General features: G+C 51.0%; 1 protein-coding gene across 1 annotated transcript; it reads right to left on the bottom strand.

Annotated features, from left to right (window-relative positions):
• Positions 1-6,885: 6,885 nt before the first annotated feature.
• adra2a (adrenoceptor alpha 2A) lies at positions 6,886-10,202 on the bottom strand. Its single transcript, XM_004066356.4, has 2 exons — positions 9,918-10,202; positions 6,886-9,803 (listed from the first exon to the last, which is right to left on the bottom strand). The coding sequence occupies exon 2, from the start codon at positions 9,651-9,653 to the stop codon at positions 8,403-8,405; it is 1,251 nt and encodes a 416-aa protein (XP_004066404.1). The 5' UTR covers positions 9,654-9,803; positions 9,918-10,202; the 3' UTR covers positions 6,886-8,402.
• Between the last annotated feature and the right edge of the window lie 2,793 nt (positions 10,203-12,995).

Here is a 12,995-nt window from a genome sequence, read left to right as displayed (position 1 = left end):
GTTCACATCCGTCGCCGTGTTTTTGAATGACTTATGGCGTTAATTTGGTTTGTGTTTATTTGCATAATTAGGATTTAATGGAAACATCGTCATTGAGAAACGGCGTTTTGTCGACTATTCTAGAATTTGGATAAAGTTTAACGCTTATGTGTAACGGAAACGCAGCTAACGTTTCCGTGCAGTCATTCCAGAAAAGGAAACGACATGGAGAACGGGGGAATGAGGTCTTCAAACGACGGGGGTCACTGAGGATCCAAATCGTTGTTCACTGACAGACACAGTCTAGTGCTTCCATTTCTCTCTCCACAGATCAGTGAGTCGTCCTGGATTTCAGTTTCCACCTTTTCATGGGGAGGATCACGAGGGTCACTGCAGGCCATCCCACATGGAGCCCAGGTAAAGACAGGCCAACGGGGGCCTCCTGACCGACGACCACTCACTCTGTCAGTGAATGATGTCATCAGATTATTCACCAACGTTTTCAGGAAGAACTGTGTCACAGAGGTCTGGTCTTTCCAAAATATAGACAAAGACTGCTGCAGAGGTGAGGATCAGGTAAGGGATCAGGTGGAGGTCAGGTAAGGATCAGGTGGATATCAGATGAGGATCAGGTGAGGATCAGTGAGGGTCAGGTGGGGATCAGGTGAGGATCAGGTGGGGATCGTGTGAGGATCAGATGGGGATCAGGTGAGGATCAGATGGGGATCAGATGGGGATCAGATGGGGATCAGGCGAGGATCAGTTGAGGATCAGATGGGGATCAGGTGAGGATCAGATGGGGATCATGTGAGGATCAGATGGGGATCAGATGGGGATCAGATGGGGATCAGGCGAGGATCAGTTGAGGATCAGATGGGGATCATGTGAGGATCAGATGGGGATCAGGTGAGGATCAGGTGGGGATCAGGCGAGGATCAGGTAAGGAACAGATGAGGATCAGTTGAGGATCAGGTGGGGATCAGGTGAGGATCAGGTGGGGATCAGATGGAAATCAGGTGAGGATCAGGTGGGGATCAGATGAAGATCAGGCAAGGAATATGAGGATCAGGTGAGGATCAGTGAAGATCGGGTGGGGATCAGGTAGGGATCAGATGGGGATCAGGTGAGGATCAGATGGGGATCAGTTGAGGATCAGATGGGGATCAGGTGAGGATCAGGTGGGGATCAGATCGGGATCAGGTGAGGATCAAATGGGGATCATGTGAGGATCAGATGGGGATCAGGTGAGAATCAGGTGGGGATCAGATGGGGGTCAGGTGAGGATCAGTTGAGGATCAGGTGGGGATCATGTGAGGATCAGATGGGGATCAGGTGAGGATCAGATGGGGATCAGATGGGGTTCAGATGGGGATCAGATGGGGATCAGTTGAGGATCAGGTGGGGATCAGTTGAGGATCAGATGGGGATCAGGTGAGGATCAGGTGGGGATCAGTTGAGGATCAGATGGGGATCAGGTGAGGACCAGGTAACCACCTGTCAATCAAAAGACTACACAGTTTGTGTGCAAATCTTTAGGATCAGCTAAATAAAATTACAAGGTTTATAAAAATAAAACAATGGTTCAAAAGTGTCACAAATACAAAAGTTCAAAGACAGAATATGTTTTTAACATATTTTTATCATAACATGGGGGGGGGGGGGGGGGTTGAGTGGGGCTTAATTATGTCATCATCCTCTGTGGTTTCAGTAATCTAGTGTCTTTATTCATGAAAGGATTTTGATCCAGAGAGGTTTGAGTCAGCTGTCCCTGAATGCTCTGAACATTTGGTTTTAGCGGTCGGTCTGGACTCTGCAGACAACATCTCACTGATGACTCTACATGCATGTGACGGGGAAACGCCACCACATCCGTGACGTCTGCAGGAGCTGAGGACTCCGACTGTAGGACAGATGACCAAAACAAATCAGCATTAACATCCAGAAAAGTAACCTACACCTTTCATAAAAAACACAACCTTTTTTCCATTTACTTCCCTAAAAGATGCACTCATCAGCTCAACATTGAGATGGTGCTGATGCTAAAGCACTGGTGGTTATTCTCCACCAGGGTACTAAATCTGAAAGTTGTGCTTTTCACACTGACCAATAGAAGGATAAAGGATATTTATCTTCTTGCAGCTCTGTTTCTGAGGGGACGTCATCTGTAGCTTTCACTACATTGATGCCTTTCTCGTGCAAATACCCAGCGTGTCACGGCTGCATTTCTGTGTGCAGTGTGAGTGTTTAGAGGCAGAGCGGCTCTGATTGAAACTGATGACGCTGCACAGAAACAAACTCTCCTCTGATGAGTTCACTGCCTTCTCACCAAATCTGTTTAATGCACTACGCTTTCTCAGATTCCAATATTTTCCCAATTTGGCCACTTTGATTGATAAACCCTGCAGTATTAAACCTGCAAGAGAGCTCTTATGCAGTATTCAGCTGCAGAAAATGTCGCAGAAATCTGCTCCTTTCTTCCAGAGCCTCCAGAGCCTTAGTTCAGTTTTACTGAGATTTGATTTGGTCATTTCACAGATTCTTCATTTTTAATCAAGCTGTAGAAGATACCATGAGATAGGAGGAGTGAGCCGCAGTCACACGCACGTGTACGCTGGTGTTGACCCGGACAGGTTCTGCAGGGTTTTGGGTCGCTCAGGTACCTGGAGGGTCGTGGAGAGGACCAGCTGCAGGTGTGAGGCTGAAGCGACAACCACAAGGGACATCACTGAAATGGATGGTGGGGTCGGTAGCCTTTAGTGGCCCTTCTGCATCATTATAGGCTCCCAGAATGAGCTTCTCTCTGGTGGTTCTCCAAGAACCCAGCTCCTTGATTGCAGTTCCTCCGAGATCTCGTTACCCATTCTATACTTTTGCATATTGCTCTTCTTTGGCTTGCACACATTTTGTGATCATGATCTTACCAGAACATGTTGGTCCAGTTGTGTACACGTCGTAAGTTAAATAGGGTTTCCTGAAGCCCATCTATGCATCACCAATAATGAGACAATATAGTATTAATCTTAGCAGGGGAAATGGGTCGCCCTGGTCTTCATGTGTTGTCATTGTGTGATCCTTTCACAGTGACCACATCTGTGTCTTTAACCCGTGTGCTATCTTTGATGACCCCCCCTTCCATTGAGGTGTTCTCCCTACCATGACAAAGGTGGATAAAGGTGGAAAGATTTCATGTAATCCATGGACACCAGTGAAGATCACAAATCATTGAAGAAAAAAGGTTCAGAGCACTGTCTAGTGGGTCTAGATGACCCAACTCCCAAAGGTAAAGTGCGTAGGATAGCACAAGGGTTAAAGCTGGCGGCTCAACCCCATGCTCTCTGTAAAGCTCATGTTCTAGAGTGGAAGCATTATCTTGTGATATTGTGATACTCTGTTTTAAGACTATGGTCACATGTGCCAAAGTATCACCACGTAGCGACCTAAATGCAAGTTTTACAGCAAATTTGGCAGGGGGCTTTGTGGCGGCATTTGTAATTGGTAGGCAGCAGTCGCATTTTTTACACGCCGCGCTATGGCCGCCGAGGTTTTAAGAAAAAGTTCAAATCACAGAGTGACTGAAGGATTTTTGTGACGTTGGTCAGTGGCACATTTGGAGATCGCGCAGTGGGGGTCCAATGACAGGTGGGTGGCAGCGCGATAACTGAGAGGTAGGAGGGTCTCCAAGCTCCCCCAAATCGTCTGATCATTTGCAGAGCTGCCGGGGGCAGGGGGGGGACCACTGTCCGACTGTTAGAGGTCGTACGGTAGCAGGCCCGGTACTCAACGAGGGTGTTGACATGGTTCGGGGGCCTGATGAGCTTGAGCTTCATCCAGTGTGGGTCCTTGGGCAAGACCCTCCATGATGCTGGGTAACTACATACACACAAGGGGGGCAGGTCTCCCTGTGCCTCCCGGGGTTGTGTCAGGAAGGGCATCCGGTATAAAAATCTCAGCCAAACCCCCTGTGAGAATCCGTGAAAGCTGATTGGATGATATGCTGAGAGGAGACCAACAGTCTAGTTAGTAAATCCCAAGCAGCTTGTTTTTGCAGATGTTTTTACAAACCTCAACCTGTTTTACAGAATGTCATAACCCGACTGTAAGTTGACCCGACACACTTCTGAGTCCCATCTCTGCAAACACAGCTTCCACAAAGGGCGGTTCTTCAAGTAAATGCTTTTATTGTGAAGGATTTTTACATTTCTATCCATCAATCATGTTCTGTGCTTGTTCCACAAGCATCTGCGTGATCACTGAGGGTCTTCTCCTGCAGTTGTTGTTCATTCCAGTCTGATCTGTGGACAAACACATTTGCTAATGGAGCCGCTCTTCAAGCATTACAAGCATTTCTATGCAGCTCACTGAAACGGTGGAACCTCCATCCTCCGTTTTTCTTTTTGCCAGAACAAATGACCTCACAGGTCTCATGATGGTGCTGCAGAACGCTGCGTGGTCTCTGGGACGATGTGAGCTGATTGCTCTCAATCATAATGAGCTCTTGGAAAATACATTTGTCTGAACAAATTATTTTCCAGGGAAATATCCAGCAATCGTTTTTGTCTGTCGTGCGTTCGGTCAGACCCAAAGGTTTGACGGCCAGTAAGGCTGCTCTTAATGAAACTGATGCTGCAACCACACTGAAGCACACAAACGGCGTCCGGCCCAGCAGGAGCAAACACGTCTACCGTGTGATTTACCTCCCATTGCAGGAATTCTGCTGTGGATAGAAAGCCCGGCTTCCTGGGAAGCGACGTGCCAGAGCAGTGAGAGGAAGCGGACCGCAGTGAGTCATCACGGAGAATAATCATGCATATTGCAGCCTCCTCACACGGGTGGATGCTGCTGTGAAAAAAAGCTGCTGAGCTGAAGGATGTGGGCACCTCAACAAACGCTCATTGTCATCCTGACCCCCCAACCTCAGCCGCCTACAGTAAATATGTACAGAGCAGCCACGCCCCCTCGCCACGGCAACTCCTATGCCGCCTGATCATGCAGGCTCAAGCCTGCTAACAATTACCCACTTTATGTTTCATCATCCAAACAGACCTCCTGCCACCCCCCCAGACTGAAGACCTCTGTCCGTGTTTGTGTGGGTGTGGATGGGAGGGGGGGCACAGAGCAATCTGATTTGAATGAAGCAGGTTTTCCTGCAGCTGAACCCACGGCGTGCCGATGTGACAGCGTCAAGGACGGACAGGAAGAAGCCACGAGACGCGTCCTTCACCTCACAAATCTACCCGACAGCACGCAACAGGAAGTGGTGGCAGTTTTCAAGCCAATCTGTGTTTTACATTTGGATTTTTTGCTCAATTCTGTTAGACCTCCACCCCCATGTCCTCCCCCATCCATGAACCTCCTCTTTGGTCCTCCTCTTTGCTGGTAGCTCCTCCTCCTCTCCTCGTGTCCAAACGTCTCCCTCTGCTTCCCTGCATGGATCCAGAACATCCATGATCTCCCCACTGTGGTGGATTCAGTGATCCATCCTGGTCCCTCAGAGAAGCTCAGCATCTTCATCTCTGCCTCCAGCATCATGGCTGCTCTCACTAGTCTTCCACATCCACCATTACACCTGAAACCTTCCTCCAGCCGTTCCCACCAGCACACGCCTCTCCACCTCTGCTCCCTGTAACACCTGTAGCTTCCTGTAACACGTCAGTTCCTCTCATTTACACTTGATCTGAAATTTGTAAAGAAAAAAATTAATTGCAGCCAAAAAGGCCAAAATTTCCCTGAATTAGTCAATGTATCAGGAAAATTTCCACGTGTAACCCTTGTTCTATCCTACGCACTTTACCATTGGGAGTTGGGTCATCTAGACCCACTAGACAGTGCTCTGAACCTTTTTTCTTCAATGATTTGTGATCTTCACTGGTGTCCATGAATTACATGAAATCTTTCCACCTTTATCCACCTTTGTCATGGTAGGGAGAACACCTCAATGGAAGGGGGGGGGGGTCATAGGATAGCACAAGGATTAAAATCATTCTAAAGTTTGTAACTTCATTGAATCTCCATTCATTTGCAAGCTGTGATTCTGACCTGCACATCAGAATCGAACTGAACGTTTGCGCCTTTAACCCTTGTGCTATCTGGTGGGACCAGATGACCCCCCCCCCCCTTCCATTGACGTGTTCTCCCTACCATGACAAAGGTGGATAAAGGTGGAAAGATTTCATGTAATCCATGGACACCAGTGAAGATCACAAATCATTGAAGAAAAAAGGTTCAGAGCTCTTTCTGGTGGGTCTAGATGACCCAACTCCCAACGTTAAAGTGCCTAGGATAGCACAAGGGTTAAGCCCCCAGCTGCTGGTTTGGCCCCCAAAGGTCAAATTCAAACAGCGGCAGGTTTCCTTTAGTTCAGTACAGAAGAAAACACGATGCTGTGACAGACATGGAGGGGGTCTGTGTGTGTGTTTGTATGCATTCATGCAAGTGTCTGTATGTGTGTGCGTTCATGTCAGTGTGTGTGTATGTGTGTCCGTTCATGTCAGTGTGTGTGTGTGTTCATGTCAGTCTGTGTGTGTGTATGCATTCATGTCAGTGTGTTTGCGTTCATGTCAGTTTGTGTATGTGTGTGTTTGTATGCATTCATGCAAGTGTGTGTGTGTATGTGTGTGCGTTCATGTCACTGTGTGTGTATGTGTGTCCGTTCACGTCTGTGTGTGCGTTCATGTGATTGTATGTGTCCATGTGTGTGCGTTCATGTCATTGTATGTGTCCATGTGTGTGCGTTCATGTCAGTGTGTGTGTGTGTGTGTGGGGGTTCATGTCTGTGTGTGTGTGTGTGTGTTCATGTCAGTGTGTGTATGCATTCATGTCAATGTGTGTTTGTGTGTGTGCGTTCATGTCAGTTTGTGTGTAGTTGTGCAGTGACAACTACATTTCAACAAATCCCCTGAACTCATCTCAGAAAAAAACTCTTTATTCTTGAACGTTTCTGCAGTTTCACCACAAATTACAGTCACCATCATGGTGTGAGTCGTCGTTGTCATACAACCGTACAAAACAACACAATATAGCATCCAGACAGAGACAACGATTCTGACGGAAAACTTTACACAACAAGAAGTACACGGCACAAACGGGTCTGTTTGGTTCCCAGAAATAAAGTCAGATGAAGGTGAGAAGCTGGTGGATGATGGGAAGAGGGGGCGCTGCAGGCCTGAGGCTGCTGCTTCATGTCAAGCAGAGGCCTTTCCCTCAACAGAAGGTTGATGCGTGTTTCTGTGCCTCACTGTGCATCCTTTCATGGAAAACATGGGGAACTTCACGTATGTTAAACCTTGAAAAGGATGTAAGAAGGTTAAAGACCCACAACGCTGTTTCTAACATGGTCCTCTGTCAAGTTAAAGTCACATATGTGTTTGAAATTTGTTCTCTGCATTTGACCCCTCTCCTGGGGGAGTGGTTTAACCCCCCCAATCCAACCCCTTCATGCTGAGAGTCAAGCAGGGAGGCATTGGGTCCCATTTTTAGAGTCTGTGGTTTGACTCGGTCTGGATTTGAACTCCTGACCTTCCACTCTCTGGGCGGACACTCCACCACAAGGCCACTGATGATGGAGGACATTTCTAAATTTAGCATAAAACTGCATTTCTGAGTTTTTCTTTATTACAATCATGAATTCCTTTAAAAGAAGATCGGATTTGTGACGTAGAAAATATGGTGGGCGGGGCCACAAGCTCCCTGCTCCAAACTCTCAGCACCGGGGAGGGGAAAGGGGGCGGGAACAGCATCATCATAATGAAAAGATGGGAGGGGGGCGTTAAGAAATGTCCCCTTTTTAGTGATTTACAGCTAAGTTGAAAACATTCATGTTGGAGCTCAGAGAAAATTTCCTTCTGATACTATCAAACTACGTAACAACCGGGAGGTGGACCCCCCCCCCCAAAGTTCAGCTCAACATGTGAGCCCAGCTGCCAGTCCCAACACATGTGCTGTTAAACATATTTACATCATACATGCATGGCGTCAGCCTCAATGTCAGACGTGTTTGGACAGTCCCCCCCCCCCGACTGGCTCTGCTGAACCAGCTGTATTTACGGCGTGTGGACTCCCCACCACAACAAAACACACATGAGCAGAAGCTGCAGGAAGCAAACATCCTGCCGGCTGCAGGAAGGGGCGGAGCTTCCTGAGATTCTGGGCTGTCGGGGGGAACATGCAGAATCCGGGACGGTTGGGTCCAAACGCTGCTTTAGAACAACAGCAGCACTAAAACAAGCACTGCTGAGCACATGACTGCTGCACACGTGACCCGGGGTCATCTGAGCATCCCTTCTGGATCCTCCACAGCCTGAACGGGTGAGGGCCGCTGCCGCACATGAACGTCCTCGCAGACGGTCGCACTGAGCGATGCCGCTCAGCAGGTTCCCGCCCAAACGGCCGGCGGCTTTAGAACAAAGCTGGCAGACGCGGTCCCGTCACAGGTACTTCCTCCGCTCTCGGCACAGGATCTTCTTGAAGGCCCTCCTGAAGTCGTGGTTGAAGATGGTGTAGATGATGGGGTTGAGGGCGCTGTTGCAGTAGCCGAACCAGAAGAAGAAGTTGAAGAGCGCGGTGGGCACGTAGCAGCTGGAGCACAGCGTCTTCAGCATGTAGGTGAAGAAGAAGGGGAACCAGCAGACGACGAAGACCCCGATGACCACGGCCAGGACGAACGTGAAGCGCTTCTCCCGGTTCTGGCGGCCCTTCCAGCGACTGGCTTTGGCGCTCTGCGCCCGCCTCTGGGGGTCGGCGTCTCCGGGTTTCACCTGGCTCAGTCTGGTTTTCCCCTTTGCCGACTTCTTTGGGATGGAGCACGGATGGTCCGCTTTGTGGTCAGAGGAGGAGGACTCCTCCATGTCCCCCCCGTTGACCTCCACCTTTGCTTCATCTGCCCCCCGCTCGACCCCCTCCTTCAGTTCCACATCCTGTTCTCCGTTCAGCTTCTCGTGGCAGAGGCCGTCGTCTGGCTCGCCCACGCCGTTCTCCCTCTGGCCGGCTGCGGCGGCGCCGGGCCCGGACAGGCCCTTTTGCTGGCGGTCTCCGGGTGGAGCCCGCGTCCTCTTTTTGGCGATCTGGTAGATCCGCACATAGACCAGCACCATGATGATGCAGGGGAGGAAGAAGGAGCCGATGCAGGAGGAGATGACGTACCACTTCTCGTCGTTGATCTTACACACGGGGCTCTCGCTGCCGTTTTCCTTCTCCATGGTGATCAGAGGCGGGAAGGAGATGACCGCAGCGATGACCCACACGATGACGATGATGGACTTGATGCGGCGTGGCGTTCTCTTCAAATTGTACTCGATGGCCTGAGTGATGGACCAGTAGCGGTCCAAGCTGATGGCACAGAGGTGGGCAATAGAGGCGGTGCAGAAAAGAACGTCAAGGGCCAGATAGATCTCACACCACACCTTCCCAAAGTACCAAAATCCCATCAGCTCATTGGCCAAAGAGAACGGCATCACCAGGGTGGCCACCAAAATGTCAGCTGACGCCAGAGAAACCAGGAAAAGGTTCTGTGGGGCCCGCAGGGCCCGGCTGGTAAATACGGCGATGACCACCAGCACGTTGCCAAACACGATCAACGAGATCATGACCCCCACCAGCACGGACAGCGGCAGGGCGACCTGGAGGCTGTAAGGCGCCGAGCCCGAAGCGTTCTGGCTGGTCTGGTTGCTGTCCTCCATCGGGCCAGAGGTTCACCTGAGGTCAACAGCGATGGAGCCGCAGCTCAGAGGAGGGCTGGGGGGGGGGGCAGGTGCTCACCGGCTGCTCCGGGGCTCCGCCGGGCTGCTGCTCCTCATCGTGAGCCGCCTCCTCCTGTCGCTGAGGTTCATCTGCACACAGAGACGGACAGAGGAGGACAACCCTCTTCTTCTCTTCTCCAGCTGTGGCGTCTGCGCTCCACGATGCTCCTCCGACACTTTTTCATCCAGAACAAATGTTCTCACCTGAAACAGGGAAACGCGCCCCGCCGGCGCCGCGGACGCGCGACAACTGCCGGATAACTTCTTCAAAGAGCAGCGAGGAGGATCCACGCGGCGGGAGAACGGTTCCCATGAGGGTGGGGGTGTCTCTGTGCTGCTGGAGCTGCTCCGTGGACAGACTAATGGAGCGCTAATCGCGTTATCCCGGGCGCAGCCGCGCTCCGCTCCTCCTGCGCGCGGAGTTTCTCTCCTCTGAGCCCGCGCGCCACTCCCTCTCCTTTTAACGCGCGCGCTGCAAAAAGTGTCCCGCCGCGCGTCCGCCCAGCGACACCGACGGCTCTGACTGACAAGAGAAACGGGACCACAGACAGATGCGACGCATGCGCGCGTGACGCGTAAACAAACAAACAAATCACTCAAAACTTTGTAACAACATCAACTACAATGTTGGTGATTGAATGATAATAATCCATATTGTTTATTACTATCATTGTGGTGGCTGGGGGACCTGAACCAGAACACCATGGGGGGCCTTTCTGTGTGCAGTTTGCGTGTTCTCCCCGTGCACGCGTGGGTTTTCTCCGGTTTCCTTCAGCGTCTAAAAACGTGCCTCATAGGTTCATTGGTTGCTCTAAATTAAGGGTGGGCAAACTTTTCAACTGGTGGGCCACAAAAGGGTTCTGTAAGAAGTCACAAGGGCCGCGTCGCGCATTTTGGAGCTTTTTGATTCATCAAGAGGTCAAACTTAGAGAAACGCTGCCTGCATGTGGCGTTGGGAAACCACACAACATGAATGCAGAATATCTTTCTGCACCCTTGCAAAGGTCACGTGTCTATGAGGACTCGTTCATCCGGGTTGATTCCATCTTTGGATAAGAGGTGAAACGTCTTCTAACTTTAAAAACTAAGTCCAGATCACAGCCTCTAAACCTACTGCTATGATCTTGCAAAGGTCAGTTTTTTTTACACCATATGGGTAGACGCCACTTACCAATTCCTTGTAATTACCAATACAGGGAAAATAAAACATTGATGAGGATTATCAATATCATTTATCAGTTTGGCGGGTCACATTGAATAGCTTGGCAAGCCGCATGCGGCCCCTGGGCCAAATTTGCCCACCCCTGCTCTAAATTGTCCCTTGGTGTGAGTGTGAGTGTGCATGAGTGTGTGACTGTGGCCCCGTGAAAGACTGGTGACCTGTCCAGGATGTCCCCCGCCTTTGCCCTCAAGTGGGATAGGCTCCAGCAGCCCAGTGACCCCAAAAGGGACAAAAACAGCTTTAGAAGATGAATTATTATTGTTTAGCTCTATTATTTTCAATGGTGTGTACTTATTTTTCTACTGTCCTCAAAGGCCCAAAGCGCTCTACAGTCACACACTGATGGCGGCTCCGCTGCCGAACTCTGGTGCCGACCTGGAACCACCAGAGGCAAGGTGGGCTTCAGTGTCTTACCCAAGGACACTTCCACACGTGTGGGATGGCAGGACTCGAACCTGCAATGTTCCGATCAGAGGTCAACCGCCCCACCACTGTTGATCTCTAATTAAGTCATTCAAATGAAGAGTGCTGACGTCAAAGCAAGAAAAGTAAAGAAGAGTTTTTAAAATCCGATCACCTGCAGTTTCACGTCGGGTTCCATCTGCCAACAAACACTAGAACTGAACCGGATGGTCCAGATGAGGACAAACACGTGTGGACGGAGAAGCAGTCCAGATGAGGACAAACGCGTGTGGACGGAGGAGCTGTCCAGATGAGGACAAACACGTGTGGACGGAGGAGCTGTCCAGATGAGGACAAACACGTGTGGACGGAGGAGCTGTCCAGATGAGGACAAACACGTGTGGACGGAGGAGCTGTCCAGATGAGGACAAACGCGTGTGGACGGAGGAGCAGTCCAGATGAGGACAAACGCGTGTGGACGGAGGAGCTGTCCAGATGAGGACAAACACGTGTGGACGGAGGAGCAGTCCAGATGAGGACAAACACGTGTGGACGGAGGAGCTGTCCAGATGAGGACAAACACGTGTGGACGGAGGAGCAGTCCAGATGAGGACAAACACGTGTGGACGGAGGAGCAGTCCAGATGAGGACAAACACGTGTGGACGGAGGAGCAGTCCAGATGAGGACAAACACGTGTGGACGGAGGAGCTGTCCAGATGAGGACAAACACGTGTGGACGGAGGAGCAGTCCAGATGAGGACAAACGCGTGTGGACGGAGGAGCAGTCCAGATGAGGACAAACGCGTGTGGACGGAGGAGCAGTCCAGATGAGGACAAACACGTGTGGACGGAGGAGCTGTCCAGATGAGGACAAACACGTGTGGACGGAGCAGTCCAGATGAGGACAAACGCGTGTGGACGGAGGAGCTGTCCAGATGAGGACAAACACGTGTGGACGGAGGAGCTGTCCAGATGAGGACAAACGCGTGTGGACGGAGGAGCAGTCCAGATGAGGACAAACACGTGTGGACGGAGGAGCCGTCCAGATGAGGACAAACACGTGTGGACGGAGGAGCAGTCCAGATGAGGACAAACACGTGTGGACGGAGGAGCAGTCCAGATGAGGACAAACACGTGTGGACGGAGGAGCAGTCCAGATGAGGACAAACACGTGTGGACGGAGCAGTCCAGATGAGGACAAACGCGTGTGGACGGAGGAGCTGTCCAGATGAGGACAAACACGTGTGGACGGAGGAGCTGTCCAGATGAGGACAAACGCGTGTGGACGGAGGAGCAGTCCAGATGAGGACAAACACGTGTGGACGGAGGAGCTGTCCAGATGAGGACAAACGCGTGTGGACGGAGGAGCAGTCCAGATGAGGACAAACACGTGTGGACGGAGGAGCAGTCCAGATGAGGACAAACACGTGTGGACGGAGGAGCAGTCCAGATGAGGACAAACGCGTGTGGACGGAGGAGCAGTCCAGATGAGGACAAACACGTGTGGACGGAGGAGCTGTCCAGATGAGGACAAACACGTGTGGACGGAGGAGCAGTCCAGATGAGGACAAACACGTGTGGACGGAGGAGCAGTCCAGATGAGGACAAACGCGTGTGGACGGAGGAGCAGTCCAGATGAGGACAAACGCGTGTGGAC

Source organism: Oryzias latipes, chromosome 1, assembly GCF_002234675.1.
Source record: "Oryzias latipes chromosome 1, ASM223467v1".
Classification (NCBI taxonomy): domain Eukaryota; kingdom Metazoa; phylum Chordata; class Actinopteri; order Beloniformes; family Adrianichthyidae; genus Oryzias; species Oryzias latipes.
This window is presented reverse-complemented; position numbering and strand designations above follow the sequence as displayed.

What these genes read in the sequence shown, in the direction of transcription:
- adra2a (XM_004066356.4), bottom strand. Translation starts at nt 9,653, where the DNA reads ATGGAGGACAGCAACCAGACCAGCCAGAACGCTTCGGGCTCGGCGCCT.